We start from the raw sequence: 19,444 nt of genomic DNA, 5'->3' as shown, positions 1-19,444 counted from the left end.
TTGTTTTCTTTTTCAGTTGTCAGATTTGATGACGTTTCCATGTTGGAGATTTTTTCACTCGTTTCCTTTAGCATTTCTTTCGTTTCGCACATGTGTTTTGTATTTCTTTCAAATCTAAAATAAAATTATGTTCATTAGCATTATGAAGGCTACTTTTTAAAGAATACGACGACCCACATCTAATTGATCATATAATCTATAAAAAATGACGAAGAAAGGACGGCCTTTTGACGTCATTAATTGACGTCAGATGTAAGTCATTAAAATCTCGTCATTTTCACGTGATTTTTTGGGCGAATGACGTCGCCGACGAGTTATGACCAAAAATTGACGTGAATTAGACGACAGTCTGCTGCTTGGGTGTCGAGATGTCAGAAGTTGTTTTCAGTAAGGCGATCCAAGTGCTGCAATTTCTTCTGAAACCAGACTGATATGAAGGTAGAAAATTAAATTCATTCATGTATTTCGTAATTCGGTAGGCGATAATCTTCTCAACTATTTTAGATGTGACTGGCAATAGACTAATCGGACGCAATTCTGTCAGTTTAGTTGCTTTCGTAACTTTGGCTAGCGGAACAACAACACACTTTAGGAACCATACCTAATAAAAAGGATGTATTAATTAAATGAGTAATTATGTCTACACAGAAAGGAAAAATAAGTTTAAGCATCTGCAGACTTATGTTGTCCAATCCGGTGGCGTTAGATTTTATAGATAATAGAGCATTTTTGACTTCTTCCGCAGTTACTAATGTAAGTTCTAAAGTTTGATGTGGATTGTGGTGTCTATTGTAATTAAGGAATTCACACCAAATTGGGATCAATAGAGATTAAAGTAGTTTTTTCTCTAGATTGAATATACTTTTTCCTTGCTTTGTCTTTGAGTTTGATTATTTCCTTTATTGTCGGTTATATAAGGTTTAGCAGGTCTCTTAGTGGTGGTAGTTTTGAGAGGAGCATGAACGTCGAAGAGGGCTATTATTGCTGAGTTAAAAAAAGATAACTTGTCAATAGATTCAAGATTAATAATATGATTCCAGTTTATAAGGGAGGCATCTCGAGAAAATTCATTTGTATCAAAATACTTAAAACTTCTATAGGTAACCGTATTAATTTTATCTTTTGGAGGCTGCGAGTTGATTTCACCAAAAGTTTTGTCACTCACACACTGCTGAGGCGTTTTCGGCAACCCAAACATGATAATGTTTTTCTTTCTTTTCTGTCTCGCTACTGCTTCTTGTATTATATCTTCTGTTGAAACATAGATTCTGGTTTAGGTTGTTCTAGAGATGATTTAATATTGACAATTTGAGTCTTGAAATCCTCTCTTAATTTATCGACTTGGGCATTGAATTCAGATTGAATCATTACAATTACATTTTTAATATCTCTAAATTGCACCATATGTGTTACTAAAAATTTTCACAGGTTTAGACTTTGTTTTGGTTAGTTTTATTCCGTCTTCGGATACACCGAGGCAACTTATATGTAGTGCCCCTTGACATGCATCACATTGCAAGCTGGATGGGTTTTTTGCTTTGCTGAATATGCCACAATTTAGACAGGAATTCATTATTATCAGTTTTATTGATTGGGAAAAAGAAAAACAAGGATACAACTTTTCACACTTTGCGATCCTTCAAAGTGATTATCAGTTTAAGTGTAAAAACTTCTAAAGATAGTGGGCGCAAAATCAATTCGATACGAACCCTTCTTTATTAGGCTGGCATTAAATTTCGTAAGACTGCTCAAAACTCGCATAAGGGTAGTCGAAACAATGTGCGCTTTTATCAGCTGGATGATCTTGCCTGGAGCTAACGGATGGTGTACACTTCACCCCAGTTGATTCAGTCGAACCACGAGTCCAGCGAATGTTAAGAAGAGCCAGCCAAGTTGCGCTGGAATTAGTTTGTACATAATTGTTGTGCAGTTAGTCGTGTAAATTTGAGTTAGTAAGAAATAAATTGTTGAGTTTTACCCACGGCGATTTTATTCGTCTGCGCAACGTAACACTATAAAGAACGTATCTGTATGAAGAAAATGATAATCATCCTAACCAGCTGAATGCAACAAGGCTCGATTGTAGTTCCAGTAACTAAATCTTAGTTAACACTACGTACGTTAACGATTATTGTTTTTTCTAAATTGTCCTTTGTAGAAATGAGTTTACATCTAATGTGTAGTACGACGGCGCTGGATATGCTTGAATTTGAAGAAAAAAACGAAACTTTAGATTTAGATTTACTCTTCTTCAATAAGTTACTGTGGGGGAAAAAAACACTGTGTTCTGTGCAAGAGAGGTTCGGTTCTGATTTTTCTCAATAATATCGCCAAAACTATTATTGTGATACGTAAGCATACTTTAGATACAGTAATCGCTGCTGAATCCACATTTGGAACGACAGTAATTTGGTAACTGGTCGCTTTTTACCAAATTTACGTTGTTTTTCGACCAGTTTTTATTTCTACTGTTTGTAGTGAGGTGGGCTATCAGCTTCATTTTTAATGAAGTTTGTTGGGCTGCCTACTCTACTCTCAGAATAAGGATGTCAACACAGTATAGATATGAATTGATCTCTATACTGTGATGTCAACAATGAATGTATTCCCAGACAAAGACCACGCAATTATTTTAGGCGGAGTTGATGACATCAAATTGTCTGAATATGTAAGTGCAGTAGGTACCCTAGTGCAACCAAAAAACGTCGTTTTCGCGTCTCGGATTGCTAATAACCGCATATGTGTTTATTTAAGCAGCAAATCCCTTGTAGACAAAGTTGTAACTGATCATCCTGTGTTAACGATACAAAATCATTTAATTGACATAAGGCGTCTCATCAATCCTGCTAGAAGAATAATATTATCAAATGTTTGCCCTTCAATCCCGCACGATATTTTCGTCAATAGTATCAAGACCCTAGGGTTCATGGTTATCTCTCCTATGACTTTCTTAAGAGCAGGTCTTCCTGGAGGTGAATATGCCCATGTACTAAGTTTTAGGAGACAAATATTTGTGCAGCCGGACGACAACATTGAATTACCATGATCTCTGCTTATAAAATTTGAGGGCACAAATTATAGAATATTTTTAAGTTACGACAACGTTTGTTATAAGTGTAGACAATTGGGACATATAACAAATGACTGCCCACAAAATAATGAAGCAACTGCTGAAAGGGCTAATGCACAAACTGAGCCTATTTTCCCCGAGCAGAATACACCTACTAACGATATCCCTCGGACATCATCTGCAGCCTACGCAGAGTGGTGGCGAGTAATAAAAGAACTAAAGATTCATCTCCAGTTGAAGATGCAGGTCCCTTGGACTTTTCACTTAAATCACCGGACTCTTTAGGAAATTTAGATACGGAAGAAACGTCTCATAAGAAACTTAAACCTAGTGAATCTTTAGAAAGCTTAACGTCACTTGCAGAAAAATTTATCCCAGCAAAGCAGATTATTGAGAATACAGATCATGAATTTCTCTTGGATTTTGATCAACTAATCGAAGTGATGGACAACATCAATCAGCAACCAGATCCTATAGAATATCTCCTCGATTTTACATCTAATATAGAAGGTGTAGTATTTATGTTGCATGAGATATGTATACCCGGCATTACAATACAGAAATGTCAAAAGTAGATGTTTAAATATTCAACGAAAGTTACGGAAGGCCTTCTCACGTCAAATGGACATGTTCAACACTGCGAAAAGCAATACTGGGAAGACACAAACGACAGCACTTCTTTCGCAAAATTCAGTGACCAACAAATGAATGATAATACTCCTAATACTAATAATTTTACTAGCTCGGTAGTTTAGACTAATATAGCTTCGCTGACTGCCCAATTTAATGAACTTTGTGCGTTTGTATTTTATGATTATGAAAAACCAGCGTTTATTTTTTTATCTGAAACCTGGCTCTCAGCTGCTTTGCCTGACAGTATAATTGCCATTAATGGGTATACAGTTTTTAGGAGTGACCGTGTTGGTAAAAGAGGAGGTGGTGTTTGCATTTACGTATCAGACGCTGTATTGGTCAAATTTTTTGTAGATCCTTTAAATGTTAATACCAAAGGAATTGATTCTCTTTTTTTAAAAATTTCTAATAGGTCCATCAATTTTGTCATCGGTTGCATTTATCGTCCTCCAGACTCATTATTACCTCACGATTCTAATTTATTTGCGATGTTTTCGGATGTAGCTTCAAATAATAATCACCTATTTTTATTTGGTGATTTTAACATGCCTCAAGTAACATGGCCTATAAATATTTCTCAATGCTTAAGTAATGCATCACAAACGTTACGTGAATTACTCATCGATAGTCACTTAACGCAGTTAGTAGATCAACCTACTCGATATAGATTGCAGCAACAACCCTCGAAATTAGATCTTCTTATAAAATCGGATGAAAACTTACTAGCCAATTTAGAATATTTAGACCCTATTGGAAAATCAGATCATTCGGTCTTGTAGGCGGAATTACAGATGTGTTTTATATGGAATAGCAAGGTTATGGTATACCAGAAAAGAATTGTCGACTTTAGTGCACTGGATAATGAACTAAATAAACTAAACTGGTCATCATGATTCACCGGCTCTTCTGTATGTGACAATTGGGACATTTTTAAGCAAAAGTTTAACGACTTAATAGAATCTAAGTCAAAAACGATAACACTGAAAAAGTCATATAAAAAGCCATGGATATATAATAGAATCCTTAAGCTTATCAACAGGAAAAGATGTTTATGGCGTAGATTCAGAAGAACAAGTAGTCAGGCGGATTATAATGTACATCGAGTAGTCTCAAAGTAGCTGTCAAAAATTATCAAAGATGCCAGAAATAAATATGAGAAAACAATTGGTGAAAACAAAGATCCTAAAAGTTTTTACAAGTATATCAAGTGTGCTCTATCAAGCCCTGTCAGAACTCCACAATTGCGCGATTCTAAATGGGTTCTTATAGATCGTCACGAAGTCATTTCCAATATGTTCGCCAAGTCATTTTCTGAGGCATTTGTATGTGAGCCTCCCACAGTCTCATCTACCGTTTACTCACCGCCTAACTCCGATCAACTTACAAATGTGGGTGTTACCGAAACTGCGGTTTATGAAAGACTAAAAAGATAAAATATATCTACCTCTCCTGGCCCGGATAATATCTCCGCAAATGTTTTAAATAACTGCGCGACCTCACTTTGTAAACCCTTGCGTTTCTTAATGAACGAATCTTTGGAGTCAAGAGTTCTTCCACTAGATTGGAGAACTGCAACAGTTAAACCGATTTATAAATCAGGCGACAAATTTGATCCGGCCAACTACCGCCCGATTAGTTTAACATCATTGGTGGTGAAGATAATGGAAGCTATAATCTACGAGAAAACGCTAGACTTTTTGCAGAAACATAAGATAATCCCTTCACAGCAGCATGGGTTCGTACCAGGGAAGTCTGTTTCCTCCAACTTGTTGTGTTGTCTATCGGATTGGTCACTGGAGGTGAATCGTGGCAACTCGGTAGATGTTGCATATCTTGACTTCTCCAAAGCTTTTGACCGGGTACCCAAACGGCGGCTTTTATTCAAGCTTCAACATTACGGTATTAGTGGTCTTCTTCACCGGTGGATTGAATCTTTCCTCACTGATCGTATTTTCAAATTCACGGTCGGAAACTGTTTTAGTCTTTCCGCCCCAGTTTTAAGTGGCGTCCCTCAGGGCTCCACTTTAGGCCCTCTTCTTTTTATTACATATGTCGCCGATCTCAGTGGTATATTAAAGTCTCCTCATGCGTTTTATGCAGATGACTTAAAAATATATGGTATTTCATCTGACCATCAGAAAATAAAAAGAGATTTGACTATAACTGAACGATGGTGTGAAGATTAGTTACCTCCTCTCTTACCAGTAAGTGCAAATTATTATATATTGGAAAAAATAATCCTAGGCATAGATACTTTATTAATAACGTGGAACTCTCGACATGTGATGAGTACCTGGACCTAGGGGTGTTGATTACATCAAGTCTATCGTGGTCAGAGCATTTAACTCGTATTATTGCTAAGGCAAATAAGATCATTTATTTAGTATCTAAAACTTTTGTCCAACCTAGTGTTCAAACGACAGCAAAAATTTATAAAACTTATATTCGCCCAATAGTAGAATTTGCAAATAACGTTTGAACTCGTGTTCTGGAAAGAGATAAGAAACTATTGGAATCTACTCAACGCAGAGTAACCAGAATGCCGTATGGTATAAATCGTCCGCAATACTTGGATAGACTAGCCACCATGAACCTAACTTCACTCTCTGTTAGAAGAACAAGAGGAGATGTTATTACAACTTTTCAGCCTTTAACAACTGCAAATTCACCTATTAGGCACCTATTTTCACTCAATCCTGATACACGAACTAGAGGACATATTTTCAAGCTTCAAAAAGAGAATTTCAAAACCCGGAGTAGACAGCACTTTTTGTCAAATAGAGTTTTTGATCCTTGGAACTCACTACCGGACTATGTAGTTTTAAGTAATTCTGTAATGTCATTTAAAATTAACTATGACCATTACTGCACTGAATAACTTTATATTGCTACTTTTATTATAGTTTTGTAAATAATAGGCTGCGCGGGCATAACAGGTTTAACCTCTGCCCGAACGCATTTATTTAATAATAATAATAATAATATTTTTTCTTATGCGTCGACATTTCAAAAAATAAGAGATTTTAAAAAGAATTTACAATTTAGAAAAATAAACGTTAAGTTTTATGGTAATAGTTTGTCTAATTTTCTAGTCTAGATATGCGCCAGTTTTAGTTCTGTAAGATGAGGGAATCTACAGGGCAAGTTTTGAGGTGTGATATTTCAATCAGTATTTGAACGTTGAAATTTCCCATCGATTACACATTTAACCTTCAAACTACCGGGTGGGAAAAATTGCACATCATTTCGGGTGGGGTCCGCTTGGACCCCCTGGCCTTATTTAGCCAAAATTAAAGGATTAATGAAAAATTTTTGGCGAATCCAAATTATTTATTAATTTTAAACACAACCAAGTAAAAAAAATATATAACAATATTAAATAAGCATTTTTCGTTACAGTTTTTTGTTCCAGCATTCCTGACATTTAACAGTACGAGTAGAATGTTCTCGGCAAAGAAATCTTTTGCAGGAAATGCAAAAATTTCTTGATTTCTGTCAATGTTACTTATATAGACGAAACAGGGTCCCCGGGATTGTACTGATATCGATTTTGATAAGGTGCCATTAATAAAACAAAATTTAATTTTTTACAGTGATTACATTGTCACACTGACACCGATACTGACACCTGCAAGTTTGTAACAAAACTGCAACGCCGTCTATAAACTAGTAAAGAATAAAACAATGGTTTTTGTAAGACTAAATTCTCAGAATAAGACCTGCAGATGCATTAAAATCTCCAAAATGCGGACCCCGAGATATTAATTTTTTTTTTGTAACAGACTGTTACACCTATACAATTGAAATTTTTTGAATGCATAGCAAAAGACCTTAATCGAAGCTACTAAAAATACCACTATCGTTAAACCAGAAATAACTGAAAAAAAATAGGAAAATGCATCAATGGGGTCCGTTTGGACCTCACCCGGTAGTTTGAAGGTTAAGAAAACAAGCATCAGTTTTACTGCACGTGTCAAATCGATCACCTAACTGTGGTAACAAAATTTTGAAAAGAATCACCCAAAAATGAGATTGATCGACAAATATCCGCCTTAAGTGGAACAGAAAAAAAATGCAAAATCACATGATATAGTTTTTTAAATAAGCGGGACTTGTTGGTCTGTACCCTAGGGACGAAATAACTTTCGACCAAATTTTTTCTGAGGTAACAACTTTGTTGGCTTTTTCCAATTTGTCTTTTCTTTTAACTTTAAACAGCAATTTGACTGCTTATTGTTAAACACCCTTTTGCATTATTTTGATAATCCTGAAATGATCTGACGTAAAGAACTAGCAACTAGACTGGTTTTGCTAACTGGAATTTCAGAATTCTACCACACGGCGCATTTGCTTTTTAAGATAACTGTCAGCATTTACCAAGTACCCGTGATAATCTCAATTTATTGATAGCAGAAACAAAGGCGGCAGAAAAAGTCACTTTTTCTAACGCCGTCAGAAAAAACATTTTTATAGACATTTCATTGAAATGCGTCTTTTACTATGTGTATGGTGGTATACAAAGGTCCATTTTTCTGACGTTTGAAGAAAAACATGTTTTTATAAGGTGCGCTATTATTACTGGTGTTCAAGTTTGTGTGGCGAGTTTCTTCAAAGAACGAATGACCCTTTAAAACAGCTTTTCTATCCTATTTTCTCTAATAAGGAAATTTAACGTCTTTATTTTCAAAAGTCATCAAAATAAAGTGATTTTTGCAATCGTTGTTGGCAGCCATCAATTTATTAGTCAAATCTGAATTGTGCCACATGAAATCAGTAATACCAACACACAAAACAATACTTGAAGTTTGTAGCGAAGATACGATTTCATAGAAATTGTAAGAGAATAGCATAAGTTTATACTTTGCTGACGAAGACTTGTTGATGAAAAACCAAACATTGCCATTTGATGTTAACATTGATGGAGATGAGATGGGTGAGGGAAACAATAAAGATGAAACAAGAAGCTCTTGACGCTTTATAGTGCGGGTAATTACTTAGAGCTAGTATAATAGTAATAACGTGGTGACTGATACACTAATGATTTTATATAATCTGTCGTAACTCCGATCTGGTACTCATCGTAGCAATAAGTTATATGTTTGGTGATACGAAGAAAATAAAAACTTGACTGAGCTTTATCCACACGTAAATACAGCAACTGTGAAGGAAAGAACATCTCCCAGTAAATGCGTTATCCTGTCCATAATTTTTAAGGTCCCGCCATTCCATTTACGTTTGGAAACATCAGAAGAAGTGGTGCGTAATTCGATGTTTGTTGAACCGACTCCGCAAAGTAGTTGTTTTGCGGCATGAAAAAAATGTAAACAGCACTAGAGAGAATTGAAACGTTATTGAGAGCACCTTACGAGGCGTCTCCTCTAAATAAACGTCACCTTTTTATATGCATCGGAAAAAATAACCGTAAGCCATCTCTATATAAAATAATTCGGGATTAAACTAATAAAAAGCCAACGGCCGTTCCGAACTGGGTCAACGGTCTTCTATTCCACCACCGATCGCGTATTAGCCTAAACCTGCGTCGTGTTTTTACGATAACCGATCTTTACAGAAAATTAATTCGTTATCCCGTGGCAGCGTCCCGTTTTTTACGAGCGGGTCATCCGCAGACAATGCAATGTGTAAAATTGCGTCTGCTCTTGCGGACAAATATAACTCTTGAGGTATCCACTTCAATTTCTCCGTAATACCGCTTTTTATATCTCTCATCTCCGCTATGTTGCTGCGTGTATATTGCACGACTTTCTAAATTTCCTACGAAATTCCGTCCTCATTCCTATTTATCCCGGATAAAAACATAATACCGGGAGTCAAGTGGCTTACGTTCGCTGTAAACGCACTGTCCAATCCATCAAGGCTCAATTTCTTCCTAATTCCAATTTTCAAAGAGCTGGGAAAGTTTGCGGAAAAGAGAAGTGCGGTACGGAGTGCTCGATCACGATTACGGTTTCGTACGTACAATTAACTAAATTAAATGCCCATTAGCCCGTGGCTAATTATTGCGAACGATGCGATTTCGGGGTTTGATTTGATGTGTGTAGATTTTACGCGGAAACAGGGAATCTAACTAAAGCTGTTACGTGCGGAAATTTATACTATGTTATAAAGTTTAGTGTATGAACGCTAACTGTGCTATGAGGATTAATCGTTGTTGCTTGACCACAAAATTATTACGACCAAAAGCTTTGGAATTAAACGTTGCTGAAAATGCGAATATTTATCAACAAAATATGTAATACAGCGTGATCATAAAATACCCTAGTCACCTCACTTATGAAAAACAACTGAAATTTTTCTCGTGCCGCTAACCACCAAAATGATTTAAAATCTTTTGAAATTTGAGGTTTAATTTCATTTTAAATAGACACTAAAATACGCCAAAGCATTAGGCGTTGCAGTGTTATCGAGCATCTGTGAACGCTACTGCAACGCATTTGACCTTCAACAATTGTAAATTATCAGAAAAACGTTTAAGAGCTTTGTCATGAATTACACCTTGGAAAGTCGATAAGAGTTGAGCAGAATAAATCATCTGGTCTGTTTTGCAAAGAAACAATAATTTTTCAAATTATGAAATCCAAAAAGTGAGCTTAAATTTGTCGAAACCAATGAACACGGTAATTAAATAAAAAATTACATTTTTGTAGGTATTCTGAAGGTAAAAATTGTGAAAAATCACGTAATGGACAATGGCAGAGCAAGTCTTATCACAATTAAAGAACACCACTGCTTTAAAATTGCAATGAGTAGTTTTGCATAAAATAATTTTGCTAAAGTTGTGATTCCGCGAAAGGTCAGGTCAGGTCAGGTCAGCTCAGGTCAGGTCAGGTAGTAAGTTTTAAATTAAGAGAGTACAACTACCACAGAAAGAAAAATGAAAGTTACCAAAAATAAAAATTTTTATTGTAGTACCTACGGACACTTTTTACATCCAATTTTGTTTACTGATCACATTCATTTTAGTTAGCACAAATGTAATAAAATGTAAAATACACATGTATGTATTTTATAAAAGATGTTTCCGTAAACACAAAGCCACTTCTCTTTTTTTATTTTCAAAAATGGCTGGTACGCTTCTTCATTCACTCTGGATTGGCTGTTAAACTTATTATGCGATCGCCATAAAATTGTTTCAAATATCTTAAATTTTCTTTTCTCGTATGCGCTGTAGCACCATCTTGCTGAAAATAACCGGACTCTAATTCTTCAGCCAATAACTGATTCACAAACACATCCAAAATTTGTTCCCTGTATCTCGTCGCATTAATTTGTCACTTGGTAAAATATTGCGGCTATGAATCGTCGTCTGGAAACAGTTAACCACATACCAATCTTCACTACGTGCAATGGTGTTTCTTCAAAAGCGTGAGGATTTTCTGTACTCCAAATCCTGAAGTTCTGTGAGTTGACGTAGTGTTAATTGTTAAGTAGTAGTTGCAACATGCCGCCTTTGCCGCAACTCAACGCTCCAAAGATGCAGGTGTTCAGAGTACACGACTTCCTGGCGGAGCGTGTAGTCGGATCTCTTTGGAGCGGCTCCCTTTGGGGTGGCTCGCTCCTTTTGAAGAATTGGCGGCGATCACAGGGGAAGTCGGCCTAACCCCCTCTTATTTTTATACTTTGTGTTAATTTTTTAATTTTAAACCCAGCAGCGATGTAACCACCGAAAGCGAAACAATAAACCAAGTGTAGCAACACAAGACTTTCATTTTAGATCTATGAACACAAAATATGGCTGGAAAAAGCTCCAGTCGTCAACACGTAGACAGATGAAATCAGGCTTCTTCAGAAAAGAATGACAAATCAAGAATCCTGTTATCGTCCATATTAGCTTGAAACCAAGGACAATACCGGACATTGCGAGGAAAAGCCGCTGGTTGCAGCTTCTGAACCAACGTAATCTTTTCACTTCTCTTTTACGATTTTCTGGCACGTACTGTATGGTACTCCGGAGTTTTGACAAAGATTTCTTCGGACTTTGTTCCATTCTCGTCCTTAAATTTTCAACAACATCTTCACTATGCGGTCTCCCCGCCGGTTTTCCCTTAGAGACGCTATCACTGTCGTTAAATCTGGCCACAATTCGGCGTATGTGTTCTTCAAAGACTCTCCCTCGACGACAACAGGATATTTCACCAGATACTCGCGTTTACACGCATCCACAGAGTACACCCAGTCCCCATCCTCATTTAACACCCCATGACAGTAATAGAACATGATGATGAACATGTTTTGCTCCAAAGAATAACCCATCCTAACCTAAAACAATAATTTGTGACACTGACCATAGTCATTCCCCTGTGTTCATTACTTGAGTTTATTACACAATAATCTGAATTTTTGATAAAAACTGTTTTTTGAGACACTTGAAGTTCGAACAAAGCGGAAGATAGCAAATGAAAACAACAAGACACGTCGATTAACGCACAAAGTGTGGGAAGACACACCAGGGTAGTCAATAAAAACGAAAAAATTATTGACATCCGACAGAATCTGATGAAGCCTTGGCGCCGAAACAGTGCAGCGACTAATGTGGCGTCAAAAATAAAAATTCCAATATTAGTTAAATTGACTATGGAAGGCGGCACACAATGTCAATAAAGTCATGGACATCGTTGACTACAATATTTTATGATGACCCTGTATATTTACTAAAAAAAAAAAACTTCTAATATTTAAATCTTTCATTAATGGACACCCAATCATATTCAGTTATTTCAATAGAAGTTCCTTCGCTTCCAAAGTGCAGTCCAACAAACCCATTCCTTATTAGAGACCTATTTTCTAAAATTACTGCAAGTTCAAATAGAGATATGTGTGTGGTGTGTAACGGTTGAAAAGCCGGAGCTGTGACCTATCTAAGGGCTTCTGTCACTAGGTAAGTAGCATAAATTTGGCGCCCAACGTGTGGCCCGATTTTTTTGCTGCCTCTTTTTTTGCTAGCAGTAACCTACGATTTTGTGGTCGTTGGATTTGAAAGTAAAATTTCTTATCACCTTTTTATTATCTCAATTGTCAGTATTTTATCGTGGCTCACTGTAGTTCATTTTTTCATTTTCATTTTGGTGGTCGGAAACAGTCGGAAATTTATTATTTATTTTTTATGGTAACCAGCAAATATTCTTGCGTGTATTTATTACAGTTCGAACTCGATTACGAATTGCGTATTCGGGGCGCTCGTGTGGATAAGGGTGTCGAAACTAACAGAATAGTTCTTGGCAATCTTTTGCGGAAGAAGGCGAGCATTCTTTCTCTAACGTTCCTAGATCTGGACCAGGAAATCAACGCCATTAACACCACGTTGATCAGTTTAACAACCCTCGGGTTCGAATTCGAAGGTGGTCCTCCGACTGATAGTATGGTCAAACGTGTTTGCTCCCGTTTAGCTCACGTGTCCTGTAGAATAGAGCGGTTGCCGATTCCAGAGGATCGAAAGGAAGAGGCAGATACTTTTCGCGATAATGCCCTCAGCACGTTCAACGTGTTGGAAGCTGATTTATTCGAAAAAATACGCGATCCCGCCGTAGCTGATTCATGCCCCTTTCTCCGTCACAAAAATATGTACCTGTGTACAAACTTTATCTCTACTTCATGAGCGTTATTACTGGCCGCGTATGAAGTCTGACATGCGTAAATACCTAACAGCCAGCGAAGTTTGCACGAAACATAAGGCACCCAATTTCCTACCATTTGGACTCATGGGCCAAGAAAAAAATGTACAGTTTCCGTGGCAGATAATTGCCATAGATTTAGTGGGACCACTGCCCCTTTTCCGTAAACGCAATAGTTATCTGCTTGTAGCGATTGGTTCACCAAATTTTCACTTCTTTTAGCGCTGAAGAGAGCAGTTTCGTGTTCTATCAGCCCGATCTTGTAAAACGCGTTTTTCTTGTCTTTGGAGTGCCCCAGTATATAATCGCGGATAATGGTACCCAATTCGCTGGCACGCAATTCCAGCATTTGGCCACCAAGAACAAAGAAGAAACAATATGGTACACTGCCAGGTACCACCCCCAGTCTAACTTCGTAGAAAGGAATAAGAATAGGACAGTTGGTACCGCCATAAAATCTTTTATCGATCAAGACCACAGCGAGTGGGACGAAAAATTGCCTCATAACAATTTTTTAATTTCGATCGTATAGTCCCTATAGCTGGTGATTTCTATGGAAAAGTGGCATCACCTGATGACGTTCAGTTACTCCCCGAAAGCCGCGAACCATAGGCGAACGAGTTGACTAAGTTGCCCGATTGATACAAGTCCATGAGAGACCGGTTACATACTGCAGCGATTCTCAACCTTTTCATCTTCGCGACCCATTTGCCAATTTGCGGCTTTGTAAAAATTTCCGAATTCTCTCGACCGATCTGGAACGTCTCCAAACCATCCAGCGCATATAAATGCAGTATCTCGTCCGTTGCTAATTAGTACCAGCCAAACACAGCGTTGTAAGGTAAGTCACACTCAGTGATCCGGTCAATGTTTATCGAGACGTTAATGCAGAATCATGCAAAAATTTTTAAGTGGGCGTAAACAGGTATTACACGATGGTGAAGCATCAACAAGTGCATTGACGAGCGTGGTTCCAAAAAGCAAATCGAGAAAATATTCTCAAGAATACATACAATTTGGATTTACTACATAGTACAGTACGGAAGTAAATGAAGAAGAAAGGCCTCTGTGTGTCATTTGCTCAAAAATTTTGGCAGCAGACAGCATGAAGCCTAATAAACTTAAACGCCATTTGGAAACACTTCATAGCGAATATGTTAACAAACCTCGACAATTTTTCGAATTAAAATTGAAATCATTTGAAAAGCAAAAAACATTTTTTAAAAAATCGTTGTCTGTAAATGAAAAAGCTTTACTTGCGTTACAAAGTTACATATAGAATAACCAGATGTAAGAAGCCGTAAGAATGGTACGGTCCTGACTACGATAAGCAGAACACGCTCCGAAATCCAAACTCGAAAATCGAGAGATATCGAGCGTCAAAAGCGAAAGAGAAGTAGTAGAAAACAAAGAAGTGAAGTGGAATAAGAGTAAGAAGCACCAAGAAATGTAAGGACAACAATTATTAGGGAAAGTGTGGAATCAAAAGAACCTAACCTCCGAAGAGATAGTCTGGGTGACAGTTCTTATCGCGGCACGAAGTAAACAACACAGGAACGTACTAGATACACAGGAAGCAAGAAAGTCGGCCAGGGAATGCTAAACGGGAATCCTGAACCGGAAAAAGGACACAAACTAGCAATAGAAGAACAAGACAACCAGAAACGAAAAAGAGAAACCTCCTTTTCACCATCACCGGAAGGTCAAAGAGTACAGAGGAAGCAGAAGAGGGTACAAGCAGGAGACATGGATGAAGTAAAGAATATGTTCAAAACGTTAATGGAGGAAATCGCAGAAATGAAAAGAGACCAAAGAGCATACCAAACAGAAGTAACAACACTAAGAGAAGAAAACCAAAGACTGACCGAAAGATTAGAAAGAGTGGAGCAACACTTAGAAAAACTGGAAAAGCAGAAAGGAGAAACAACATTGTATTCAAAGGAGGGAAACTACAAGGAAGCGAAATAACAGCAGAGGTGGAAGAACTCCTAAAAAATAAGGTAGGAATCCAAACTAAGATACAAGACGCAAGATTAGTCAGCGAAAAATAGGACATAGTAGTAGCAAAGATAGAGAACTGGGACACAAAAAGAGCAATCATGAAACAGAAGAACAAATTAAAAGGATCAAAAACGTTTATTGAAGACGATTACCTCAAACAAGAGAGCGAGATACAGAAGAAAATAAGAGGAATAGCAGCAGCAGAAAAAGGGAAAGGAGTCGAGGCAAAAGTAGGGTACAAAAAGATGATATGGGCTGGAGAAGTCTGGCACTGGGACACTAAATTAGACAAATTAGTGAAAGCACCGTCGCACCCCAAAGAAAATCCAAAAAACTAACAGAGGAAGAAACCACACACCGGAAAACAATGACGACGTATGCAAAGCTCATGGATGACCCGATAGGAATTACGAAGAGAAAGAAAAACCCGAAAATTAGAATAGGAACATGGAATGTTCGAGGAACATATAGCGAAGGAAAACTCAAACAAATAGTTCAAGAATTACAAAGGTATAATATAGATGTAGCAGCTATAGAGGAGACGAAACAAAAAGGCAAATTCATCACTGAAATAGACAACTACATATTATTTAATAGCGGAATTGACAACAGAGAACTAGGAACAGGATTCATGGTGAAGAAGAGCCTGAAAGGAGCAGTAATTACCTTCAAACCAATCTCAGAAAAAATGAGCTATATAAGATTGAGAAGTAAGTACAGGAAAATAAGCCTACTGAATATACATGCACCGACTGAAGAGAAAGATCTAGAAGTAAAAACAGAATATTACGAAGAACTAGAAAGAGAACATGTGAAAATACCAAAGCATGACATTAAAATGGTTATAGGAGACGCCAACGCAATGATAGGTAAAGAGAATTGCTACAGGCCAACAATCGGGAAAGAAAGCAAACACCAAAAAACGAATCAAAATGGAGAAAAACAGATAGAGTTTGCAGAAGAAAATAAAATGGTAGTCAAAAGCACCTTCTTTGCGCAGAAAGAGATCTACAAAGGCACATGGATGTCGCCTGACGGAAAAACGGTTAACCAAATAGACCACATACTAGTAGAAAGAAGAGATGCCCAACTAATAACCAGATTAAGAAGCTACAGGGGAGCAGAAGCGAATTCAGACCACTTTCTAGTAAGAGCAGGACTCAAACAAGAAATACCGAAGAAAAAAGAAGGAAAGAAGACGCAAAGTGATATAAATGTAAACAAACTTAAGAAAGCTGAAGGACAACGGAATACGAACAAAAGATGAATGAGAGAATAAGATCAACAGAGCAAGACATACCTATAGAAGAGAGGTGGGAAGAACTACAAGAGAACATATGGAAGACCTCGGAAGAAGTACTAGGGTTCGTCAAAAAAGACAACAAAAATAGAAACGAATGGTTTGACGAGGAATGTAGAAAAGCAATAGAAGCGGGGAGGTCAGCCAGACAGAAATATCTAAAATCAAAAAATGAGAAGAACCAAAAAGATTACCAAGAAAAAAGCAAAGAGTACAAGAAGATATGCAGAAATAAGAAACGAGCAAAGATGGAAAAACAAATACGACAAATAGAAGAAAACTTCAACAAGAATGAAATAAGGAACTTCTACCAGGACGTGAAAAAAGAGAAAAGAGGCTATCAACCACGAGTAATATATTGTAAAGACAAGGACGGCAAACTGATAAGAGACGAACAAGCAAGTATAAAACGATGGGCAGAATACTTTGTAGAGCTGCTAAACGAACAGGATACGCAGCAAGATAGGAACGAAAGAGTGAACGACTCGGATGACGAAGAATAGAAATTGACGAAGGAGAGATCAGAGAAACACTAAAGCAGATGAAAAACAACAGAAGTCCTGGTAGAAACGGAATAAAGGGCGAGATGCTAAAGTACGGAGGAGAAGCAGTAGCATCAGAGATACATCGACTAATGCTAGAATGTTGGAAGGAAGGAAAAATGCCAGAACAATGGAGTGAAGCAGTACTTTGCCCGATATTTAAAAAAGGAGATATTACGAAATGCGAAAATTATCGCGGAATAGCGCTGCTAGACGTAACGTATAAGGTAATGGCCACTTGCATCAACCGAAGACTAAAGCAGCATATGGAAAAAATAGTAGGAGAATATCAAGCAGGGTTTAGGAAAAATAGATCTACTGTAAACCAGATATTTATATTGAAGCAACTACAAGAAGTACATTACGAACAGGGAATCAACTTATATCAGCTGTTCATAGAGTTTAAAAAAGCCTGTGACACGGTTAACAGGAAAGAACTGCTAGAAGCCATGCAAGAACTGGGAGTCCCAAGAAAACTAATAAAACTGACAAAGATGACTCTGCAGAGCACCAGAAACAGAGTCAGGATAAATGGTCTGTTGTCAGAACCATTCCAAGTAAGAACAGGACTCCGGCAAGGAGATCCAATATCAACTACCCTGTTCAATCTAGTACTCGAAACAATAATAAGGAGAAGTGGCATCCACAGAACGAGCACGATATACGAAAAGAGACACCAAAATATAGCCTTTGCAGATGACGTGACATGTATAACGAGAACAGAAGCAGAAATGAAGAAAATGACAAAAAATCTAATCAGAGAAGCGAAACGAATGGGTTTAGCGATCAACCAAGAGAAAACAAAGTTTATGAAGATGGAAACAAAACAAACCCCAGCAAAACCACTGAAAGTAACTACAGAAGAAGGAACAACATACGAATTCGAAGAAGTAAATAGGTTCAAATATCTAGGAGTAGTAATTACAAACAAAAACGAAATGAACGAAGAGATAGAAGAACGGATCGCGAAAGCAAACAAGAGTGTAGGAAGATTAAACAAACTTCTGAGGAGTAAGAATGTAACACGACGAACAAAGAAACAAGTATATAAGACAATAGTAAGACCTACAGTCCTGTACGCTAGTGAAACATGGACGCTAACGAACGAAAAGGAACAGAAGTTGGAAGTATGGGAACGCAAGATACTACGAAAGATATATGGAGGTATAAAAGAACTAGACCAATGGAGAAGAAAAACAAACCGAGAGATCGAGGAAATATACGGAGAATCAACAATCACGAAGATAATCAGAACACAGAGACTAAGATGGCTAGGCCACGTCGGAAGAGCACCAGAGGAAAGGACAATTGGGAAAGTATTAGACGGCCTAAAAGGAGGAAAGAAAAAGAGAGGAAGGCCAAAACTGAAGTGAATAGACGATGTTCGAAAAGATCTTCAAAACTTAGGCATTGAAGATTGGAGATCCAAAGCAGCCGACAGGAACAAATGGAAAATTATTCTTAAAAAAGCCCAGGGCCTTTAAGGCCTGCAGAGCTGAATTATATATATAAGAAGCCGCATACCATTGGCGAAGAACTTATTCTACCAGCTGCAATTGAAATTGTAGTAACTATGTTTGGAGATAATTTTACCAAACAATTACAGTCTATACCTCTATTAAATGACACTGTTGCACGTCGAATTAGCGATATAGCTAACGATGTACAGCATCAACTTTTTGAGAAATTGCATGATAAATTGTTTTCAATTCAGCTTGATGAGGCAACAGATAGCAATAAAGATGCTCATTTAATTGCCTATGTTCGATTTTGTGCTGGTACGTCAGCAGTAGAAGAACTGCTTTTCTGCAAACCAATAGAACTCAAAGCAACAGCACTTGCATTATTTGCTATTTTAAATGATTTTGTAAACGAGGGAAACATAGAATGGAAAAACTGCGTCGGAATGTGCACCGATGGTGAAACAAAAATCTCCACAATGTGTATGGACGCATTGCATGATCCATAGAGAAGCTTTGGCTTCCAAGGAAATGAGTCCTGGTTTGAATATTGTGCTAACGACGGTTTTAACAGCAGTAAATTATATAAAAATGAGACCTTTAAAATCCAGAATATTTTCTGGATTACATTCATCGTTATTATTTTATTACGAGACGAGATGGTTATCACGGGGAAGATTTTTGCAACGTGTTTATGAATTAAGAGAAGAAATCGCCATTTATTTAGAAGAGGAACCCCGACCGGAAGCCGAGAAGTTTCGGGATTATTTATTTGTTATGAAATCGTGCTACTTGGTCGATATTTTCGA

At 37.4% G+C, this 19,444-nt stretch overlaps 2 protein-coding genes across 2 annotated transcripts; both read left to right on the top strand.

The window, feature by feature from the left end:
- The first annotated feature begins 5,226 nt into the window (after nt 1-5,226).
- Nucleotides 5,227-8,110, top strand: LOC135125708 (uncharacterized). Its single transcript, XM_064051366.1, has 2 exons — nt 5,227-5,650; nt 8,031-8,110. The coding sequence occupies exons 1-2, from the start codon at nt 5,227-5,229 to the stop codon at nt 8,108-8,110; spliced, it is 504 nt and encodes a 167-aa protein (XP_063907436.1).
- Nucleotides 8,111-15,700: 7,590 nt separating this feature from the next.
- LOC135125707 (craniofacial development protein 2-like) lies at nt 15,701-16,600 on the top strand. Its single transcript, XM_064051365.1, has one exon. The coding sequence runs from the start codon at nt 15,701-15,703 to the stop codon at nt 16,598-16,600; it is 900 nt and encodes a 299-aa protein (XP_063907435.1).
- The last annotated feature ends 2,844 nt before the right edge of the window (nt 16,601-19,444 follow it).

This window comes from Zophobas morio, unplaced genomic scaffold (assembly GCF_036711695.1).
Source record: "Zophobas morio isolate AGI-343-1 ecotype UQ-CSIRO unplaced genomic scaffold, CSIRO_AGI_Zmor_V1 ptg000009l, whole genome shotgun sequence".
In the NCBI taxonomy this organism is placed as follows: Eukaryota; Metazoa; Arthropoda; class Insecta; order Coleoptera; family Tenebrionidae; genus Zophobas; species Zophobas morio.
The sequence above is the reverse complement of the archived record's forward strand: the minus strand, read 5'-3'. Positions and strand labels throughout refer to the sequence as shown.

What these genes read in the sequence shown, in the direction of transcription:
- LOC135125708 (XM_064051366.1), top strand. Translation starts at nt 5,227, where the DNA reads ATGAACGAATCTTTGGAGTCAAGAGTTCTTCCACTAGATTGGAGAACT. An exon ending in TGAATCTTTCCTCACTGATC is followed by an intron (nt 5,651 to 8,030) that starts GTATTTTCAAAT and finishes CTGGAATTTCAG; the next exon opens with AATTCTACCACACGGCGCAT.
- LOC135125707 (XM_064051365.1), top strand. Translation starts at nt 15,701, where the DNA reads ATGACGACGTATGCAAAGCTCATGGATGACCCGATAGGAATTACGAAG.